The sequence below is a fragment of the Gastrolobium bilobum genome, unplaced genomic scaffold, assembly GCF_033153095.1.
Source record: "Gastrolobium bilobum isolate Gb01-03AN ecotype WA unplaced genomic scaffold, APGP_CSIRO_Gbil_v1 utg49218, whole genome shotgun sequence".
Classification (NCBI taxonomy): Eukaryota; Viridiplantae; Streptophyta; class Magnoliopsida; order Fabales; family Fabaceae; genus Gastrolobium; species Gastrolobium bilobum.
The window spans coordinates 4,090-28,817 of record NW_026895231.1 but is presented as its reverse complement, the minus strand read 5'-3'; the positions used below and the strand labels follow the sequence as shown (position 1 = coordinate 28,817).

The 24,728-nt window shown below is 30.6% G+C and overlaps 1 protein-coding gene and 1 non-coding gene across 2 annotated transcripts; both read right to left on the bottom strand.

The window, feature by feature from the left end:
- Positions 1-562: 562 nt before the first annotated feature.
- Positions 563-1,726, bottom strand: LOC133300836 (uncharacterized). The gene has a single exon (XM_061500422.1). It carries the CDS (start codon positions 1,724-1,726, stop codon positions 563-565), a length of 1,164 nt encoding a protein of 387 aa, XP_061356406.1.
- Positions 1,727-22,591: 20,865 nt separating this feature from the next.
- LOC133300880 (small nucleolar RNA R71) lies at positions 22,592-22,699 on the bottom strand. The gene has a single exon (XR_009750109.1). It is a non-coding gene; the product is annotated as a small nucleolar RNA R71 (small nucleolar RNA).
- Positions 22,700-24,728: the final 2,029 nt, after the last annotated feature.

Genomic DNA, 24,728 nt, shown 5'->3' with positions numbered 1-24,728 from the left:
TAATATATATATATATATATATATATATATATATATATATATATATATATATATATATATATATATATATATATATATATATACACTTGATTATAAGTTTAGTGATGTTGTTAATGTTGGATGACAATGCGATTGACGATGATTACTTCAATATAACTTAGCGATACTAAGTCTTGCAAAAAAAATCATAACAACCTATGTTCATAAAGACAAGTAATTCCATAAAGAAAGATGAGCAACAAATCGACTGAAGTTGGCAATGCTTGCATTATTTACACACCTGAAATTGACTAAATCCTTGGTATGCGATCAAAACTTTATTCTATAGTCATGTACAAGGAAATAGAGAGGTCAAAAGAAAGTAAAAGAGAAAATAAACAAATGGGGAATTTGGGAATGCTAAAGTCAAATACTTTTAACCCATGACAACCTTACGTAGCCTAATTGATCCGCAACATGGATATGTCTTGACTTGAAGGAAAAACCGATAACCAAAACGAAAGTATTTGACATAAAAACAAAAGCATTACACATATTTTGAGTGCCAAGTAGTGAATATTTATCAAAAACCTGGTACAAACCAAGTAGGATAAGGGATAAAAGGACTTGATTTTTCAACCGAAAAATATTTGATGCTGTTATCAGTCAAGCAAATCATCCCAATTTGAAGGCCTGCCCATGGGTCTTCAGGACAATTACATTTCATAGCAAAAAAGATACTATTTCCTGTAATTAACTCTTCAGTGCTATTAAGGGCAGCCCTTGACATTACCATGCTCTTGTAACCGCTAAGAAACAACACACGGTCACCCAAGTTATCAACCTTCATCCACTTATTATTTTCATTTCTTGTATCCAACTTGAACACTTCAATGTTGAAAATCTGAGGCGGGATAACATATTCAGTGACCATGTTCAAATAGCCAACATGCCGTGTTTCATGAACTGAGTCATAGAACGTGTAAATGAGGAATAGCTCTCCAGATGCATGATCTTTGGCTAGATGAATGTGGACATTATCCTCGACAAGATTTTCGTTACCAAACATAGATGATATTGTTGGCGGCCTTGGTGGAAGCATAATTATTACTTTAGGCCTTGGGGGGCCATTACTAGAATCTTGTAGATCATAAACCAATATCAAATTCGAGGATGTGCCGGTTGCAACAAACAATTTCCTATCAATAATTTCAACATCCACAAAACGAACCCCTGTATCCTTATCCGCTTCAATTGTAGTCCACGACTTGTCAAAGAGTTTGCAGAATGTAATGTGAAAACGATCATTGAAGAGACCAACCAAAAAACTATTGGAACTATGATGTGGTATGGAGGAGGCCACCATTTTCCCCATAAACAAATTAGCTTGAAGGGGAGATTTGGTTGGAAAACTCAACAATGATGGGACCCAGATTCTAGCATTAGTCACTGGATTGAAGAAGAAGATTATTAAACTTCCCACATTAGCATATTCACTCATAATCATCCATCCTTCAACTGAGCCATGACAGATTTGCATTTTCACAAAAAGTGGTCTTTTGGGGCAAAGTACACGTCCTGTACTCAAGCTGAAGAATGTGCATGATTTTACAGACTGGAGGACAACCAGTGGCAGTTCAGGTAAAGGGTGGCAATGCTTGTTTGCAATAGCATTAGCAACTGTGGATCTCCAAGGGGAGCATATTGCACGCAATCCAAGGTAATCTACGAGGCACAAACGCCTCATAATTAGTTCCAAGACATCACTTGGGAGATTTGACCATTTGCTGTGAAGTTCTTTCAGTTTTTTTCGACTCAGTTTATTTTGTTCGCAGTTGTTCTCTCTAATAAGTATACTTTCAGCTAGTTCCATATATTTGCAATCAACGCTGTGTTTTTGTACAAGGGATGAACATGCACAGCTTTCTTGGTAATGTAATGACATCTCTGCAAAGGGAAAAATTTATGAGGCAGGGTCTAAAACTTAAAAATTACTGTTACAATCAACAAAGAAAGATGTAAAACCAAATACTTTCAAGTCCACTCACACAAAAGCTGTAGGGAAAATTAAAATCAAAATTGAAAAAAAGAAACAAAAACCTTGCAACTTGTAAATAAGATTTTAATGAAATAAATGTAAATTATAATAACATGATAAAGAAAAAATACCTCAGAGAACCGTGAAGAAAAAAAGAATGAAAGAGAACAGCCTCAACACGACAACGTTCAGATTGGAACAAGGATTCTACGACTTCGAAGTTTACTTATTCTTTTTTAATTTGAATGAAAACAACCACCTCTGTTATATATGGTGACTCTAATTGTTTCTGTTTTGTGTGAAATTAAGACAACTTTCGAATCCACCTGAATCCCATGTTATTTTACGGAAATATATTAATTTATTCTCTTAATGATTTTAGTTCCCTGTAATTTCTTTAATTAACATAAATAGTCATTAACACTGATCGGTAACGATTATTTGGCTAGATCGGTTATATAGCATTGAAGCGGGCTTGTGGGCCTAGTGAGGGTATGATTTACAAGCATCTTGTGGGCATTAAACATAATTTTTTTTCTGCATTTTGAAGTTATTTTAAGCATTTTTTAATTATATTTTTTAATTTTTGTTGTTTTAATTTTATTTTTTTATTTATTTTTTGTTAATTAATACCATATGAAAAGATATTTAAGATTTCTATATTTTATTTATTTTAATAATCATAATTATAGAACAGAATATTTTCGTTTCTACTTCAATAGTATCTCTACAAATTATAACCATTCTAGTCCAAATTTAATAACAATTTATTGGAATCTCAAGTATTTACAAATGTTATCATACTCAAATATATTTTATGGCCAGCCTATTTTTATTTTTTTCGCAAACTCTAATCTATCTACATATGGACGGTGAGAAAAGAAATTCTTTTAAAAATCAAATTTTAATGTTTAAATCGAATAATTAAATGACCATTTGTGGTGGGAGACAAGACATTGAATGTCCCACTGCCCATCACATTGGTATTCAAAAAGAAATCAGCTGATTTAATTGCTTTTTATGTTGGAATGCGTCATCTGATCTAAAATTCAAAATTCGAAATGGTTAAAAATTTTGAATTTAAATATGGATGGTGGGAAAAAAATTTCTTTTAAAAATCGAATTTTAATTTTTTAAATCGAATAATTTAATGACCATTTGTGGTGGCAGACAAGGCATTGAATGTCCCACTGCCCATCACATTGGTATTCAAAAAGAAATCAGCTGTTTTAATTGTTTTTTATGTTGGAATTGGTCATCTGATCTAAAATTCAAAATTTGAAATGGTTTAAAATTTTGAATTTAAATATGGATTGAGGGAAAATAATTTCTTTTAAAAATCGAATTTTAATTTTGTAAATCAAATAATTTAATAACCATTTGTGGTGGCGGACAAGACATTGAATGTCCTACTGCCCATCACATTGGTATTCAAAAAGAAATCAGCTGTTTTAATTGCTTTTTATGTTGGAATTGGTCATCTGATCTAAAATTCGAAATTTGAAATGGTTAAAATTTTTGAATTTAAATATGGATGGTGGGAAAAAAATTTCTTTTAAAAATCGAATTTTAATTTTTTAAATCGAATAATTTAATGACTATTTGTGGCGGCAGACAAGGCATTGAATGTCCCACTGCCCATCACATTGGTATTCAAAAAGAAATCAGCTGTGTTAATATTTTTTTTATGTTGGAATTGGTCATCTGATCTAAAATTCGAAATTTGAAATGGTTAAAATTTTTGAATTTAAATATGGATGGTGGGAAAAAAATTTCTTTTAAAAATCGAATTTTAATTTTTAAATTGAATAAGTAATTGACCGTTTGTGGTGGCAGATATAAAAGAATAATAAATAAATAAATACGATTTTGAAATTTGAAATTTTAATTGGATAATCAAGTGTTTTAATTGCTTTTTATGGTTGAATTGGTCGTCTGATCTGAAAATAAAAATTTGAAATGGTTTAAAATTTTGAATTTAAATATGGATGGTGAGAAAAGAAATTCTTTTAAAAATCAAATTTTAATGTTTAAATCGAATAATTAAATGACCATTAGTGGTGGGAGACAAGACATTGAATGTCCCACTGCCCATCACATTGGTATTCAAAAAGAAATCAGCTATTTTAATTGCTTTTTATGTTGGAATTGGTCATCTGATCTAAAATTCAAAATTTGAAATGGTTTAAAATTTTGAATTTAAATATGGATTGAGGGAAAAGAATTTCTTTTAAAAATCAAATTTTAATTTTGTAAATCGAATAATTTAATAACCATTTGTGGTGGCAGACAAGACATTGAATGTCCTACTGCCCATCACATTGGTATTCAAAAAGAAATCAACTGTTTTAATTGCTTTTTATGTTGGAATTGGTCATCTGATTTAAAATTTGAAATTTGAAATGGTTAAAAAATTTGAATTTAAATATGGATGGTGGGAAAAAAATTTCTTTTAAAAATCGAATTTTAATTTTTTAAATCGAATAATTTAATGACCATTTGTGGCGGCAGACAAGGCATTGAATGTCCCACTGCCCATCACATTGGTATTCAAAAAGAAATCAGCTGTGTTAATATTTTTTTTATGTTGGAATTGGTCATCTGATCTAAAATTCGAAATTTGAAATGGTTAAAAATTTTGAATTTAAATATGGATGGTGGGAAAAAAAATTCTTTTAAAAATCGAATTTTAATTTTTTAAATCGAATAATTTAATGACTATTTGTGGCGGCAGACAAGGCATTGAATGTCCCACTGCCCATCACATTGGTATTCAAAAAGAAATCAGCTGTGTTAATATTTTTTTATGTTGGAATTGGTCATCTGATCTAAAATTCGAAATTTGAAATGGTTAAAATTTTTGAATTTAAATATGGATGGTGGGAAAAAAAATTCTTTTAAAAATCGATTTTTAATTTTTAAATTGAATAAGTAATTGACCGTTTGTGGTGGCAGATATAAAAGAATAATAAATTAATAAATACGATTTTGAAATTTGAAAATTTAATTGGATAATCAAGTGTTTTAATTGCTTTTTATGTTGGAATTGGTCGTGTGATCTGAAATTCAAAATTTGAAATGGTTTAAAATTTTGAATTTAAATATGGATGGTGGGAAAAGAAATTCTTTTAAAAATCAAATTTTAATGTTTAAATCGAATAATTAAATGACCATTTGTGGTGGGAGACAAGACATTGAATGTCCCACTGCCCATCACATTGGTATTCAAAAAGAAATCAGCTGATTTAATTGCTTTTTATGTTGGAATGCGTCATCTGATCTAAAATTCAAAATTCGAAATGGTTAAAAATTTTGAATTTAAATATGGATGGTGGGAAAAAAATTTCTTTTAAAAATCGAATTTTAATTTTTTAAATCGAATAATTTAATGACCATTTGTGGTGGCAGACAAGGCATTGAATGTCCCACTGCCCATCACATTGGTATTCAAAAAGAAATCAGCTGTTTTAATTTCTTTTTATGTTGGAAATGGTCATCTGATCTAAAATTCGAAATTCGAAATTTGAAATGGTTTAAAATTTTGAATTTAAATATGGATTGAGGGAAAATAATTTCTTTTAAAAATCGAATTTTAATTTTGTAAATCAAATAATTTAATAACCATTTGTGGTGGCGGACAAGACATTGAATGTCCTACTGCCCATCACATTGGTATTCAAAAAGAAATCAGCTGTTTTAATTGCTTTTTATGTTGGAATTGGTCATCTGATCTAAAATTCGAAATTTGAAATGGTTAAAATTTTTGAATTTAAATATGGATGGTGGGAAAAAAATTTCTTTTAAAAATCGAATTTTAATTTTTTAAATCGAATAATTTAATGACTATTTGTGGCGGCAGACAAGGCATTGAATGTCCCACTGCCCATCACATTGGTATTCAAAAAGAAATCAGCTGTGTTAATATTTTTTTTATGTTGGAATTGGTCATCTGATCTAAAATTCGAAATTTGAAATGGTTAAAATTTTTGAATTTAAATATGGATGGTGGGAAAAAAATTTCTTTTAAAAATCGAATTTTAATTTTTAAATTGAATAAGTAATTTACCGTTTGTGGTGGCAGATATAAAAGAATAATAAATAAATAAATACGATTTTGAAATTTGAAATTTTAATTGGATAATCAAGTGTTTTAATTGCTTTTTATGGTTGAATTGGTCGTCTGATCTGAAAATCAAAATTTGAAATGGTTTAAAATTTTGAATTTAAATATGGATGGTGAGAAAAGAAATTCTTTTAAAAATCAAATTTTAATGTTTAAATCGAATAATTAAATGACCATTAGTGGTGGGAGACAAGACATTGAATGTCCCACTGCCCATCACATTGGTATTCAAAAAGAAATCAGCTATTTTAATTGCTTTTTATGTTGGAATTGGTCATCTGATCTAAAATTCAAAATTTGAAATGGTTTAAAATTTTGAATTTAAATATGGATTGAGGGAAAAGTATTTCTTTTAAAAATCAAATTTTAATTTTGTAAATCGAATAATTTAATAACCATTTGTGGTGGCAGACAAGACATTGAATGTCCTACTGCCCATCACATTGGTATTCAAAAAGAAATCAACTGTTTTAATTGCTTTTTATGTTGGAATTGGTCATCTGATTTAAAATTTGAAATTTGAAATGGTTAAAAAATTTGAATTTAAATATGGATGGTGGGAAAAAAATTTCTTTTAAAAATCGGATTTTAATTTTTTAAATCGAATAATTTAATGACCATTTGTGGTGGCAGACAAGGCATTGAATGTCCCACTGCCCAGCACATTGGTATTCAAAAAGAAATAAGTTGTGTTAATATTTTTTTATGTTGGAATTGGTCATCTGATTTAAAATTCGAAATTTGAAATGGTTAAAAATTTTGAATTTAAATATGGATGGTGGGAAAAAAAATTCTTTTAAAAATCGAATTTTAATTTTTTAAATCGAATAATTTAATGACTATTTGTGGCGGCAGACAAGGCATTGAATGTCCCACTGCCCATCACATTGGTATTCAAAAAGAAATCAGCTGTGTTAATATTTTTTTATGTTGGAATTGGTCATCTGATCTAAAATTCGAAATTTGAAATGGTTAAAATTTTTGAATTTAAATATGGATGGTGGGAAAAAAAATTCTTTTAAAAATCGATTTTTAATTTTTAAATTGAATAAGTAATTGACCGTTTGTGGTGGCAGATATAAAAGAATAATAAATTAATAAATACGATTTTGAAATTTGAAAATTTAATTGGATAATCAAGTGTTTTAATTGCTTTTTATGTTGGAATTGGTCGTGTGATCTGAAATTCAAAATTTGAAATGGTTTAAAATTTTGAATTTAAATATGGATGGTGGGAAAAGAAATTCTTTTAAAAATCAAATTTTAATGTTTAAATCGAATAATTAAATGACCATTTGTGGTGGGAGACAAGACATTGAATGTCCCACTGCCCATCACATTGGTATTCAAAAAGAAATCAGCTATTTTAATTGCTTTTTATGTTGGAATTGGTCATCTGATCTAAAATTCGAAATTTGAAATGGTTTAAAATTTTGAATTTAAATATGGATTGAGGGAAAAGAATTTCTTTTAAAAATCAAATTTTAATTTTGTAAATCGAATAATTTAATAACCATTTGTGGTGGCAGACAAGACATTGAATGTCCTACTGCCCATCACATTGGTATTCAAAAATAAATCAGCTGTTTTAATTGCTTTTTATGTTGGAATTGGTCATCTAATTTAAAATTCGAAATTTGAAATGGTTAAAAATTTTGAATTTAAATATGGATGGTGGGAAAAAAATTTCTTTTAAAAATCGGATTTTAATTTTTTAAATCGAATAATTTAATGACCATTTGTGGTGGCAGACAAGGCATTGAATGTCCCACTGCCCATCACATTGGTATTCAAAAAGAAATAAGTTGTGTTAATATTTTTTTATGTTGGAATTGGTCATCTGATTTAAAATTCGAAATTTGAAATGGTTAAAAATTTTGAATTTAAATATGGATGGTGGGAAAAAAAATTCGTTTAAAAATCGAATTTTAATTTTTTAAATCGAATAATTTAATAACCATTTGTGGTGGCAGACAAGGCATTGAATGTCCCATTGCCCATCACATTGGTACTCAAAAAGAAATCAGCTGTTTTAATTGCTTTTTATGTTGGAATTGGTCATCTGATCTAAAATTCGAAATTTGAAATGGTTAAAATTTTTGAATTTAAATATGGATGGTGGGAAAAAAATTTCTTTTAAAAATCAAATTTTAATTTTTAAATTGAATAAGTAATTGACCGTTTGTAGTGGCAGATATAAAAGAATAATAAATTAATAAATACGATTTTGAAATTTGAAATTTTAATTCGATAATCAAGTGTTTTAGTTGCTTTTTACGTTGGAATTGGTCGTGTGATCTGAAATTCAAAATTTGAAATGGTTTAAAATTTTGAATTTAAATATGGATGGTGGGAAAAGAAATTCTTTTAAAAATCAAATTTTATTGTTTAAATCGAATAATTAAATGACCATTTGTGGTGGGAGACAAGACATTGAATGTCCCACTGCCCATCACATTGGTATTCAAAAAGAAATCAGCTATTTTAATTGCTTTTTATGTTGGAATTGGTCATCTGATCTAAAATTCGAAATTTGAAATGGTTTAAAATTTTGAATTTAAATATGGATTGAGGGAAAAGAATTTCTTTTAAAAATCAAATTTTAATTTTGTAAATCGAATAATTTAATAACCATTTGTGGTGGCAGACAAGACATTGAATGTCCTACTGCCCATCACATTGGTATTCAAAAAGAAATCAGCTGTTTTAATTGCTTTTTATGTTGGAATTGGTCATCTGATTTAAAATTCGAAATTTGAAATGGTTTAAAATTTTGAATTTAAATATGGATGGTGGGAAAAAAATTTCTTTTAAAAATCGGATTTTAATTTTTTAAATCGGATAATTTAATGACCATTTGTAATGGCAGACAAGGCATTGAATGTCCCACTGTCCATCACATTGGTATTCAAAAAGAAATAAGTTGTGTTAATATTTTTTTATGTTGGAATTGGTCATCTGATTTAAAATTCGAAATTTGAAATGGTTAAAAATTTTGAATTTAAATATGGATGGTGGGAAAAAAAATTCGTTTAAAAATCGAATTTTAATTTTTTAAATCAAATAATTTAATGACCATTTGTGGTGGCAGACAAGGCATTGAATGTCCCATTGCCCATCACATTGGTATTCAAAAAGAAATCAGCTGTTTTAATTGCTTTTTATGTTGGAATTGGTCATCTGATTTAAAATTCGAAATTTGAAATGGTTTAAAATTTTGAATTTAAATATGGATGGTCGGAAAAGAATTTCTCTTAAAAATCCATTTTTAATTTTTAAATCGAATAATTAAATGACCATTTGTGGTGCCAGACATAAAAGAATAATTAATTAATAAATACGGTTTTGAAATTCGAAATTTTAATTGGATAGTCAGGTGTTTTAATTTCTTTTTATGTTGAAATTAGTTGTCTAATCTGAAATTCAAAATTTGAAATGGTTTGAAATTTTTAATTTAAATATGGATGGTGGGAAAAGAATATCTTTTAAAAATCGAATTTTAATCTTTAAATCGAATAATTTAATGACCATTTGTGGTGGCAGTTAAGGCATTTAATGTCCCATTGCCCATCACATTGGTATCCAAAAAGAAAACAACTTTTTTAATTGCTTTTTATGTTGGAATTGGTCATCTCATCTGAAATTCAAAATTTTAAATGGTTTATCAATTAAATTTCGAAATTATGCATTTATTTTGCACAATCTGAAATTTGAAATTTTAAAATCAATAAAAAGAAAACTCTTTTCACGGACATGCATTCACGATCTCTATTCATGGAGATCAATAGAAACAAAAACAAATTTCACAATTGTTGAAGACCTGATTGTCATTCAATTCACAATTTCGTTATGGTTATTTTTTAAATAATATATACACAATAATGATATAACAAAGACATTATCTTTGCTATATATTTGATTCAAATATCATAATAATCAAGAATCAAGAGAGCTGACAGACAAAATAAATTAGAAAATTAGGTGTTTTAATTGCTTTTTATGTTGGAATTGGTCGTCTGATCTGAAATTCAAAATTTGAAATGGTTTAAAATTTTGAATTTAAATATGGATGGTGGGAAAAGAATTTTTTTTTAAAATCGAATTTTAATTTTTAAATTGAATAATTAAATGACCGTTTGTGGTGGCAAATATAAAAGAATAATTAATTATTAAATATGATTTTGAAATTCGAAATTTTAATTGGATAATCAAGTGTTTTAATTACTTTTTATGTTGGAATTGGTCGTCTGATCTGAAATTCAAAATTTGAAATAGTTTAAAATTTTGAATTTAAATATGGATGGTGGGAAAAGAAATTCTTTTAAAAATCGAATTTTAATCTTTAAATCAAATAATTAAATGACCGGTTGTGGTGGCAGATATAAAAGAATAATTAATTAATAAATATGATTTTGAAATTCAAAAATTTAATTGGATAATCAGGTGTTTTAATTGCTTTTTATGTTGGAATTGGTTGTCTGATCTGAAATTTGAAATTTGAAATGGTTTGATTTTTTTAATTTAAATATGGATGTTGGGAAAAGAATATCTTTTAAAAAACGAATTTTAATCTTTAAATCGAATAATTTAATGACCATTAGTGGTGGCAGTCAAGGAATTTAATGTCCCACTCCCCATCACATTGGTATCCAAAAAGAAAACAACTGTTTAATTGCTTTTTATGTTGGAATTGGTCATCTCATCTGAAATTCGAAATTTTAAATGGTTTATCAATTAAATTTCGAAATTATGTATTTATTTTGCACAATCTAAAATTCAAAATTTTAAAATCAATAAAAAGAAAACTCTTTTCACGGTCATGCATTCACGATCTCTATTCATGGAGATCAATAGAAACAAAAACAAATTTCACAATTGTTGAAGACCTGATTGTCATTCAATTCACAATTTTGTTATGGTTATTTTGTAAATAATATATACACAATAATGATATAACAAAGACATTATCTTTGTTATATATTTGATTCAAATATCATAACAAATAAGAATCAAGAGAGCTGACAGACAAAATAAATTAGATAATCAGGTGTTTTAATTGCTTTTTATGTTGGTATTGGCCGTCTGATCTGAAATTCAAAATTTGAAATGGTTTAAAATTTTGAATTTAAATATGGATGGTGAGAAAAGATCTTCTTTTAAAAATCGAATTTTAATTTTTAAATTGAATAATTAAATGACCGTTTGTGGTGGCAGATATAAAAGAATAATTAATTAATAAATATGATTTTGAAATTCGAAATTTTAATTGGATAATCAAGTGTTTTAATTGCTTTTTATGTTGGAATTGGTCGTCTGATCTGAAATTCAAAATTTGAAATGGTTTAAAATTTCGAATTTAAATATGGATGGTGGGAAAAGAAATTCTTTTAAAAATCGAATTTTAATCTTTAAATCGAATAATTAAATGACCATTTGTGGTGGCAGACAAGACATTGAATGTCCCACTGCCATCACATTGGTATCCAAAAAGAAATCAGCTGATTTAATTGCTTTTTATGTTGGAATGTGTCATCTGATCTAAAATTCGAAATTTGAAATGGTTAAAAATTTTGAATTTAAATATGGATGGTGGGAAAAAAATTTCTTTTAAAAATCGAATTTTAATTTTTTAAATCGAATAATTTAATTACCATTTTTGGTGGCAGACAAGGCATTGAATGTCCCACTACCCATCACATTGATATTCAAAAAGAAATCAGCTGTTTTAATTGCTTTTTATGTTGGGATTGGTCATCTAATCTAAAATTCGAAATTTGAAATGGTTTAAAATTTTGAATTTAAATATGGATTGAGGGAAAAGAATTTCTTTTAAAAATCGAATTTTAATTTTGTAAATCGAATAATTTAATAACCATTTGTGGTGGCAGACAAGACATTGAATGTCCCACTGCCCATCACATTGGTATCCAAAAAGAAATCAGCTGATTTAATTGCTTTTTATGTTGGAATGCGTCATCTGATCTAAAATTCGAAATTTGAAATGGTTAAAAAATTTGAATTTAAATATGGATGGTGGGAAAAAAATTTCTTTTAAAAATCGAATTTTCATTTTTTAAATCGAATAATTTAATGACCATTTGTGGTGGCAGACAAGGCATTGAATGTCCCACTGCCCATCACATTGGTATTCAAAAAGAAATCAGCTGTTTTAATTGCTTTTTATGTTGGAATTGGTCATCTGATCTAAAATTCAAAATTTGAAATGGTTAAAAATTTTGAATTTAAATATGGACGGTGGGCAAAAAATTTCTTTTAAAAATCGAATTTTAATTTTTTAAATCGAATAATTTAATGACCATTTGTGGTGGCAGACAAGGCATTGAATGTCCCACTGCCCATAACATTGGTATTCAAGAAGAAATCAGCTGTGTTAATTGCTTTTTAGGTTGGAATTGGTCATCTGTTCTAAAACTCGAAATTTGAAATGGTTAAAAATTTCTTTTAAAAATCAAATTTTATTTTTTTAAATCGAATAATTTAATGACCATTCGTGGTGGCAGACAAGGCATTGAATGTCCCATTGCCCATCACATTGGTATTCAAAAAGAAATCAGCTTGTTATAAAAAAAAAAAAAAATCAGCTGTTTTAATTGCTTTTTATGGTTGAATTAGTCATCTGATCTAAAATTCGAAATTTGAAATGGTTTAAAATTTTGAATTTAAATATGGATGGTCGGAAAAGAATTTCTTTAAAAAATCCATTTTTAATTTTTAAATCGAATAATTAAATGACTATTTATGGTGGCAAACATAAAAGAATAATTAATTAATAAATATGGTTTTGAAATTCGAAATTTTAATTGGATAGTTAGGTGTTTTAATTGCTTTTTATGTTGGAATTGGTTGTCTGATCTGAAATTCGAAATTTGAAATGGTTTGAAATTTTTAATTTAAATATGGATGGTGGTAAAAGAATATCTTTTAAAAATCGAATTTTAATCTTTAAATCGAATAATTTAATGACCATTTGTGGTGGCAGTTAAGGCATTTAATGTCCCACTGCCCATCACATTGGTATCGAAGAAGAAAACAACTGTTTTAATTGTTTTTTATGTTGGAATTGGTCATCTCATCTGAAATTCAAAATTTTAAATGGTTTATCAATTAAATTTCGAAATTATGCATTTATTTTGCACAATCTGAAATTTGAAATTTTAAAATCAAAGAAAAGAAAACTCTTTTCACGGACATGCATTCACGATCTCTATTCATGGAGATTAATAGAAACAAAAACAAATTTCACAATTGTTGAAAACCTTATTGTCATTCAATTCACAATTTCGTTATGGTTATTTTTTAAATAATATATACACAATAATGATATAACAAAGACATTATCTTTGTTATATATTTGATTCAAATATCATACCAATCAAGAATCAAGAGAGCTGACAGACAAAATAAATTAGAAAATTAGGTGTTTTAATTGCTTTTTATGTTGGAATTGGCCGTCTGATCTGAAATTCAAAATTCAAAATGGTTTAAAATATGGATGGTGGGAAAAGAATTTCTTTTAATATTCGAATTTTAATTTTTAAATTGAATAATTAAATGACCGTTTGTGTTGGCAGATATAAAAGAATAATTAATTAATAAATATGATTTTGAAATTCGAAATTTTAATTGGATAATCAAGTGTTTTAATTGCTTTTTATGTTGGAATTGGTCGTCTGGTCTGAAATTCAAAATTTGAAATGGTTTAAAATTTTGAATTTAAATATTGAAGGTGGGAAAAAAAATTCTTTTAAAAATCTTATTTTAATCTTTAAATCAAATAATTAAATGACCATTTGTGGTGGCAGACAAGACATTGAATGTGTTAATTTCTTTTTATGTTGGAATTGGTCATCTGATCTAAAATTCGAAATTTGAAATGGTTTAAAATTTTGAATTTAAATATGGATGGTGGGAAAAGAATTTCTTTTAAAAATCAAATTTTAATTTTTTAAATCGAATAATTTAATGACCATTTGTGGTGGCAGACAACGCATTGAATGTCCCACTGCCTATCACATTAGTATTCTAAAAGAAATCAGTTGTATTAATTGCTTTTTATGTTGGAATTGGTCATCTAATCTAAAATTCGAAATTTGAAATGGTTTAAAATTTTGAATTTAAATATGGATGGTGAGAAAAAAATTTCTTTTAAAAATCTAATTTTAATTTGTAAATCGAATAATTAAATGACCATTTGTGGTGGCAGACATAAAACAATAATTAATTAATAAATATGTTTTTGAAATTTGAAATTTTAATTGGATAATCAGGTGTTTTAATTGCTTTTTATGTTGGAATTGGTATTCTGATCTGAAATTCAAAACTTGAAATGGTTTGAAATTAAAACAAATTTTGGGGACCACGTGGTTATTAATTTTGGGGACTACGTGGCTTGAAATGGTTATTAATTTCAAAACCACACGGAGGGAAATAAACTAAAACATTCCATTATGAAATCATAATCAAATATTTATGTGAACTCACCCTTGAAACCCTTTATTCTAGCAAGCTGAACTATCATCACGTTTGGAGGAGATTGATTACTCCCCAAAATCCAAAATTTGTTGTACCTGGTCCACGTAGTCCTCAAGTAAACGATAATCATTGGTGGGAATATCATTTGTTTTATCCAGAATGTAGGAATCTTACTTTTTTTTTTGGATAAGGAATCTTACTTATGCAGAGTATCCAACTCAATTTGTATATAAAGAAAGTACGCATAAATGACATCCCAGAAAACAAGGATTTTCAATTGGAAGAATAAATCATTTTTCTGCCAGTAATGGAGAAGATTCCTATCTCCGAACTTTACTTAATTTTCAAAAGGGTTGTACAAGTTATGAAGATTTGAGAACGGTCAATGGGGTGCTTTTTCCTACATATAAGGATGCCTGCTATTCTTTGGGGCTTTTGGATGATGATAATGAGTACATTGATGCAATTAAGGAGGCAAGTTCTTGGGGGTCAGCAACTTATCTGAGAAATCTGTTTGCCTTATTGTTATTTGGTAACTCAATGAACAAGCCTGAAAATGTTTTCCAAAAATGCTGGGAATTACTATCTGACGATGTTCTTTATCGGCATAGGCAAAGAATTGGACGTGAAGGTAATTGTCCGGAACAAATTTTGTGCATTCATTTATGTGTATTGTGCACTATAATTAATATTCTTGCCGTTCTGTATCGTTCATTCATTTATGCAAACAGTTTGCTTATGTTTAATTCACTTGACCTTCGAAAAAATGTGAGCATTTTTTGTTCCTTCATAATAAAATTACATCTATACATTATACATCGTCCTATTCTTAATATTTGGTTAAAAATTTTCGTTATGTTTCACTCCCTCTGCTTTGTTCATAATTTCGCTTTATTTTGCTTTCCTCACCAACTTTGTATTTGTTAATCCTTTTTTTTGTAGTTTTCAATTTTTTTCAGATGCCTTGCTTACAGAGGATTCTATAAAAAACATAACCCTGGCAGAAATCGATAAGGTGTTGTAAAGCAACAGTAAATGCCTCTCTGATTACCCATCCATGCCAAGCATCATGGGTGAATCTTTTTTCCTGTACGGCTTTGGTGGGACTGGAAAAACATTTATTTGGAACACCCTGTCAGCATTTGTTCGATCTCGAGCTGAAATAGTGCTTAATGTTGCTTCTAGCGGAATTGCTTCACTTCTTCTTCCTGGAGGACGTACGGCACATTCTAGATTTCGTATTCCTATACAGATCACTGAAGATTCAACATGTAATATAAAACAAAATTCTACTTTGGCAGAGTTGTTTTCAAAAACAAAGTTAATAATTTGGGATGAAGCACCGATGGTACGCAAATTTTGCTTTGAGGCTCTTGATAGAACACTTAGAGATGTTCTTAGCTGTGTTGATATGCCCTTTTGTGGAAAAGTTGTCGTTCTAGGAGGTGACTTTCGGCAAATATTACTTGTCATTCCAAATGGCAGTGGACAAGATATAGTTCATGCAACCATCAATTCTTCCTATCTATGGTCCCATTGTCATCTGTTATCTTTGACAAAGAACATGCGTCTCAATTCTAGAAGTAGCACTAATAATTTGTTGGAAATAAAAGAATTTTCTGAGTGGCTGCTTAAAATAGGAGATGGTGATCTTGGGGATGATGTTGATGGAGAATCTATTATAACAATTCCAGATGAATTGTTGATCAAAGGTTCAGAAGACCCACTTTCAGAAATTGTTGATTTTGTTTACCCGAATCTGATGGATAATATATTAGATCCTACTTTCTTTAAAGAACGTGCTTTTCTGACTCCTAATTTGTCTGATGTTTCCATGTTAAACGAGCACCTAATGGCTGTGATTCCGGGTGAAGAAAGGACATTATTGAGTTCAGATAAGGTTTTGAAACAAGACGGTAATTTATCTCTTGAGGATGACGAAATCTCCCCTACTATCTTAAATACATTCTCGTGTTCGGGGATTCCTGATCATAAATTACTCTAAAAGAAGGCCCAATTGGAGAGCAATTGAAAGGAGGTTTTCCTAAAACCTAATAAAAGGATCAGAAACACAAGGAGAAAGAACTTTTTGACAAGACGAAGAAGAAAAACAACAAAGAGAGGAGGAATTCTTGGGAGCTTCTTGGAGTTTCAGAGAATCGAACGATCAAGACAGAAGATCTTCATCATCTTTCTCTTCTTAGGTTTTGAATTTTTATTTCTTTTATGTTTATTTTGTCAGACATGAATATGTCTGGCTAGTTTTTCATTATTGTGGTAAGGGTCACAACCCTTCATGTGAATCCCTTGTAGTTTGGTTAATTTTTATATTTAATTATTCAAATCGCATTTATTTTATCTTGTTCTTCATATCATAATTCTTTTAGAACTGATCACTCTATTAGGATTGCGAGGGTTAGGGTTTTCAATAGGGATATTGAGATTCTAGTTCCTGACCAAAGGTGAAATTACAGTTCATGTATGCGCTAGGGATAGGCTACCTGAATTGCAAACGAGAAAGATCCACTGATTTAAAGGCTTAACTTGAAAAGGAATTTCTAAGGGATTAGGATTCTAATAAAGTTAATAAGATTAAAGTCAATAAGGAATTAGGGCTTAACCAATCAAATAAGAGATAGTGAATCGTTTGATCGATTGCGTAATTGAATGTAAACGTTAATCCAAGTTATAAGGTGGGGATCATAAAGCTATTGATGTATCTTTACCGCAATATTTTTTCAAATATTTTCTCAACCTTTACTCTTTTATTCTTGAGTTTCTAAACGAACCTCAGAATTATTTACATTTTCTTGAATTGTTCTCATTATTCCAAAAACCATAATTGTCCTTAAACCATTTTTATCAATCCAACAATAGAGGAATAGTTATAATAAATTTGGTGCCTCAATCCTCGTGGAGACGATACTCTACTTACCCTTTTATTACTTGGAACGATCGGTACACTTGTCGATTGCGAAACAACTTTATATTTTGTTAATATACAAATCTTTATTCTTTAATATTCATACTGTTGTTCATATTGTTTATGTTTTATGGTTTACGAGTGAGGAATCTGAAATTGATTCTTATTTTCACACTGGCATACCTGCGTTTTTCATTGATCCAAAACCAGAACATAATTTTCACTGAATAAGAAGGGATATAAGGGAAAATAATTTTGAACCAAAAATGGCTAATCATAATAATCACAACAATGAAGAGATTCCTCCTGAATAGAACTTTAGAGCATTGGCTGCTACTTCGAGGAACAGACCAAAAAGAGGAGTGATTCTCCCTCCTGTTGAAGTTCCTAATTTTGAGCTAAAACCTGTCATGTTCAATATGATTTGGGAAGCTAAAATTTTCAATGGACTTCCTGCAGAAGATCCATATACTCACCTTAACAATTTCCAAGATATTTGTGACAATTTTAGAACAGAGGGAATGTCAGAAAAAAGTATGAGAATGAGGTTGTTCCCTCACTCTCTGGGATCGAAAAGCCAAAGCTTGGATAAAATCCTTTTCCCCTGGATCTATACACTCGTGGGAAGAACTCTCTGATAAGTTTATAGAGAGGTTCTTCCCTATGTCCCGTCAAGCTGATGCAAGAGCTGAAATCTCTAGCTTCAGAATGTTTTATGGAGAAAATCTATTTGAAGCGTGGGAGAGATATAAGGACATTATCAGAAAATATCCTAACCCATGGGGTAGAAAAATGGGGAGTCTTACAGACTTTCTATAAGGGTATAGACCATACTTCTCAATCTCACTTGAAATTTGCTGCAGAAGGATATTTCTTTTCAGGAACTCTTGAATCCAGATATGAAATAATAGAAATAACTGCAGAACGTTGCCTTCTGTGGCCTCTAGAAAGGATGAATCCAGTCAGGAAACAGGCATGCTAGAGTTGGATAAACAAACTGCCATGGAAGCTCAACTAGCTGCCATGATGAATGAAGTGAAGAGTTTAAAAGCTGACAGAAATCAGCCGAAAGTCAATGTTTTACAACTCACAGCCCCAGAAAGTGAACCATGTTCAGCGTGTGGTGACAAACATGACTCAATAGACTGTCTTTCAACAGCTTTGGTGTGTTTTGCAAAAAAAAATTGGGAGCAGGAACTTCAATCAAGCCAGAGATAACCAGTATGCAGGTCGCAATAGCAACCCAAATTTTGGAGGCACTATACAGGAAGAACAAAACCATAATCCTCAGTGGAAACCACCCATCAATCCTAGACCATACAACTGAAAGTAGCCCTTTATAGGCCATGAACATAAAAAAGGAAAATTAATTTTTTTTGTGCGGAAGAAACAACCTTTGCCCACCCTCAATCATGTTTAACCCATGAATTATGCAATAGACATGTTAAGGGTTTAAAGTTGATACCTTTATTCGGATAATTATTCATGACCAGATGCGTTCTTGATCAATTCTTCAAACTTGAAGAACATAAGTCCTTCGATGGAAATCAACATCACCTTGTTGTCTTGTAAGAGAAGAACACTTATTCGAATACCCAATATCCTTCAATTGAGATTTCTAGACTCAAGAGAATAATAAAGATTGGTTGGTGCCTTTGGCTATTCTAAGAGAAAGATAGCAGAAAATTAGAGAAGAAGAGATACAAAATTAAGGAAGAAGAGGGGCTATATATAGATATGGCGCCTCATTAACCTAAGACTAAGTCAAATCAACGCCCTTATCAAATTCCAATCTTATTGGTTAATTTCCTTAATTTTATCCAATCAATCCAATTGATTGGTTTTCCCAATTTCAGCCAATTAATTTAATTAATTAGTTTTCTTAATTTTATCCAATCAATCCAATTAATTGGTTTTCCAAATTTCAACCAATTAATTTAATTAATTGGTTTGCTTAATATTGGTTAATAAATCTAATTGATTTGTTTCCTAATTTCAGCCAATTAATTTAATTAATTGATTTCCTTAATTTTGGTCAATCAATCCAATTGATTTGTTTCCCCAATTTCAGCAAATTAATTTAATTAATTGGTTTCCTTAGTTTTGGTTAATCAATCCAATTGATTTGTTTCCAATCTTCAATAAATATAAATATAATTTAATGAGTATATTTAAATTCAAAATTCAAAATTAGAATTTAAATTAATTTTATTTAAAATTTAAATTTCCAACTAGAAATTTGAAACTAAAATAAAAATAAAAATTAATTTTATTAATTTAACATTTAAATTAATTAGGTTACATCATGGATCAAGTCTAACTTGACTCATGATGCCACCTACACTCTCTTGGCCTAATATTTGGGTTTTTCCAACTTAGGCCCATTATGCCTTATTGGGCCCAAACCACATATACTAGAATTCAAGACAACTTAAGATGTTTGTGTGCGACCCATTAGGCCCAATCCATCTAATGACAACACAGAGCACTAGCAATGCTTTGTTGTCCCAAAGCTAATTGAGTTCATCGAATGATAAACCTGTTATACCTATTTGGTTACCGTGTAAATTGTCATTTCGTCTCGGTTATCCATCCCATTTACCTAGGTCAAGGAAAATGTTTCAACCCTTGTGGTCTAGGGTTATCTTTTGACGAAACAGGAAATCTTCATTTACAGACTCTAAAAAGCGGGCCATCTCATGACTCCTTTACTATACATAGATTCCCGAGTCCTGTAAATGTCATCTCGTTTTCACCGGTCTGCAGATAACCTAATATCTCACAAAGATTGACGAATTCCTTCAGCTTGTCACACTAGGCCTGAGTCTAGAAAGCATGCCCAAGAGTATACCTACGAGTCTCCATGTTTCAGGCAGACAAGGTATACAATCAAAGCAACCCCTACAGAGCGCAGGTCTATATGACAACGTCAGGTCTAAGGAAAGACACACCCAAATAATAAAAGACATCACCTATTGATATTATTTGTGAGATTTCCTTATAGTGTCTCTTTGTGGGTCGGTTCAGTGCGAGCTATGCTCCAATAGGTCCACCGACGAGTCAGCTAAGACATCTCCACGTTTGCAGCTCACGAGGACTCTACCTTGCATCCCAATTATCGGTATGTCTAGACTAGGAAAATATTTCTGACAATGGACGTGTGGTGTCTTTGAGCCCTCATGATTGTGATCCCTATCACAGATCTTCAATGTGACACCAGTTTCATTCCAATTTCCAAGATATCAAATGCAAAAAGGAAACAAAGATGAAATCAACCACAAATCTGATATGGATTCATTGGAGATTTAATGAAGAATACAATTCCAAAAAGCTATAAATAAATTCGCTTGAGGTCAAGACTTAAACACAAATTCAGAAACCAATTGACAATTACAAAGAGCTTGAAGGAGGAATCCTGTTGCGGAGCACTGGAACACTGAGGAACTAAGTCAACATCACACCAATGGAGGCTTTGGGTTCTCTTTTCTTTATTATTTCTTTTCAATTCAGTATGCTAGAGTAGTCTTTTATGTAGTTAAGGGTAGATGGAACCCAATTGAATCTTTATGTTTATGAATTAAATTGTCTCTGAATCCTGTTCTTTTTATAATTGAATAAATTATCTGTTTTTAATGCTTTCTATGAGTTTGTTCCTTATAGAATGATTTTGGGGAATTGTATGACAATAGGGATGTTGGTGCATGAACCTTGACTTGATAATTTATCATAATCCTTGTGATCTAGGAATAGGAATATGAATAGACATAGGGTAATTATGCAATCTTGTCATTCTTGATCTTAATGCATGTTTTCTTGGGGAATAATCGGGGAACTAGAGTTCTTTCAAGATTACATAGATTTATGGTAACAAGGAATTGAGTCGTAATTAACTTAGATAGAATTGATTGGCAATATATTAAGAAACAGATTCTTGGTCATTTAATTCATAACATATTGAGGATATTGGGGGAAGTCGAAACCTTAACTACGCTTGTTTTAAATCTTAATCAAACATCATCTTCATTCATCCTTTTAATTCTGCATTTTCATATTGCATGTCTTTACTTGTTTTTAATTTTAAGTTCTTTGAATCACAACTCTCTTCATCTAAATTCTCTCAAACCAAACCTTTGATTGTCCAACTAAAACACAATTAGCGAACTAGTGCTTGAAATTCTGATCCTCGTGGGAACGATCTCGTACTCCGGTACACTTTATTACTTTCACGATCGGTGCACTTGCCGAGTCGCTATCAAGTTTTTGGCGCCGTTGCCGGGGATCGAATTCTTCAACATTAGAAGTAACTAATTAAATTTTAGATTGGACGTTTATTTTTTCTGCACTTTAAGCATACTATAAAACATTTTCTGCATCCAAAAATTCTGCATATTTAAATTTTCTGCATTCTTTTCTTTAATTTTTTTTTTCTGTTTTGCGTTTCTATTTTTCTGCACATCTTTTCAATCTTAAGTTTATGCGAGGTACTCTTAACCCGCGAATCTTGCAGTTTGACCCTGAGATAGAAAAGACAGAGAGGAAACTTAGGAAAGACGCAAAAGCAAAGAAAGCGAAAGAAACAAAAACAACATCAACTTCTACGGAAACAAAGGAAAAACCAAAAGAGGAACCTAAGGAAGAACCGATGGTAGAAAACAACAATCAAATTGTTCGAAGGACATTGGGGGATTACATGACCCCAGCTCGTGCTCCACAGACAACGAGCATTGTTAGACCCAACATTGAGGCTAACAACTTTGAACTAAAGCCGGCATTATTGCAACTGATTCAAAAAGAACAGTTCGCTGGAGGAAGCACAGAGAACCCCTGTTGTCATCTGGATGACTTTTTGCTTTACTGTGATACATTAAAAGTAAATGGAGTTTCTCGTGATGCTATATTACTTAGGCTATTCCCATGCTCACTGAAAGATGAAGCAAGAGATTGGTTGCAGTCTCAACCTGAAGGAAGCATAACCAGTTGGGATGACTTAGCCGCTAAATTCTTGGCCAGATTTTTCTCAGCTTCAAATATGGCTAGGCTCAAGGTGGAGATCACAGCTTTTGAAACAAAAAGAAAGTGAATCTTTGTACGAGGCTTGGACAAGATTCAAAGGATTACAAAGGAAGTGTCCTCAACACGGAATTGAAGCATGTGAGAAGGCAAGAATCTTTTTCCAAGGGATGACAGCCAACACAAGAACATTGGTAAATGTCGCTTCAGGAGGCTCCCTGAAAACAAAAACTCCAGAAAAACGCTAGAATTGATGGAATCCTTAGCTTCTCAAGAGTTTGACAATGCCCCAGCCCCAGTTGCACCCAGAAGATCAGGAATTATGAAGCTTGAAGGCTATGATGCACTCTTAGCCCACAATGAACAAATGCACAAGGAACAACAAGAACAATTAGATGCCCTTAATAAGAAATTTAATCTTTCTCAAGTTTCTTCTGTTTCTAATTCTAACATTAAATATGATATTTGTCAGGAGGCTCATGCAACTGAGGATTGTGAATACATCAGAAACACGGAAAAGCCACCAGCGTGAAAGTTCAAATTGACCTTGAAGGCCGTAGCAAGTGAGAGGGAAAAACAAAATTTTTCCGCAAGCGGAATACACATGCATGTCAAGATACATACTTTAAGACGTATGTCATACCTTGTTCGTGAAAACTCAAGATGATCAAGGTAGGTCTGAAGGGTTCAGACCCTCTAACGTTGATCCACACCACACGAGTCTAGATACAGGAACTCCTTCCAGTAAAGCCGCTGATTGATCACCACAATAAGGCTTGCTATTCGCTCGATGTGTGTGATGAAAGGAGACTATGTAAAAGTGTTTAGAAGAGTGAAATTTTCTGAGAGAAAACCTCACAAAAGTGGCGCAGGAATAAGGAGAGAATGGCTTAGACTTTTTACAAAACCCTAGGAGGAACTTATATGCTATTAGGCGCACAAGAAGTGATCAAGAGAATCATGATGCAATCAGATTTTTAATCCTAAAAAATCCCTTCGAAAGGGCGCACCAACAAGGAGAAATAAGAGGATTTGTTGCAAATCAAATCTTATCAAATCTTGCCAACAACATCCTATCATATCTTTATGATATTAGGTTCAAAGCCTAATCAAATATCTGATCATAAATCATCATATAATCAGCTATATGGTGCGCCCCATATAGCCTAAATAATGACCAGATACATTTGAGTAGTTGCATTCAAACTTGAATCAAATCACTCAAATATTCTCCCAACAGATCGTATCTTCTGGAGCGGATTATGATGACTAACCAATAGCCAAATCAGTGCCCCAAATCTTCTTAGATTATGTCCAAAAGATTTCCTCTTGATATGTTCCAACAAGATCTAATCTTGTTATGTTCCAACAAGATCTCATCTTGTCCCTTTCCAACAAGATCTCATCTTGTCCTTTTGTAATGAAACAATTTTTCATAGCCAATTCAAATTCGAATTTAATCATTTAAATTCAAATATTCAAATTCAAACTTTCAAACATTCAAATTCCAAATTCAAAATTCAAAATTCAAAATTCCAAATTAAAATTTCAAAATCGAATTCAAAATTCAAATTTCAAATTTCAAATTTCAAATTTCAAATTCAAAATTCGAATTTCAAAATTCCAATTCAAAATTCAAATTTTAAATTCTAAAATTCAAAATTTAAATGTTTGATAATTAATTCAACTAATTAAATTAATTAGTAATGACTTGGACTATCCAAGCCCATTACAATGATCCATGCGCCCTCCACCCCTTTAGGTGGAGTTCCAAACAACTTCTTGGGCTAATAACTATTATTAGGCTCAATACCTTTAATGCTAGAGCATCTAGACAATTAGGTGTTTGCGTGTGACTCATTATGTCCAACATAGGCACTGACATAAATGAGCCTGGGCCTAATAAGCCCACACCCATCTAATGACAACACAGAGCACTAGCAATGCTTTGTTGCCCCAGAACTAGTTAGATTAATGATTTGATCATCCTATTAAACATATTTGGTTGCCGTATGTTTGTCCCTTCGTCTCGGTTACCTTCCCATAAAACCTAGGGTAAAGAAACGTATCATCCCTTGCGGTTTAGGGTTAGCTTTTTATGAAATAGGGAGTCTTCAATTTACTGACTCTAAAGGAAGATCATCTTATGATCTCTTTTACTA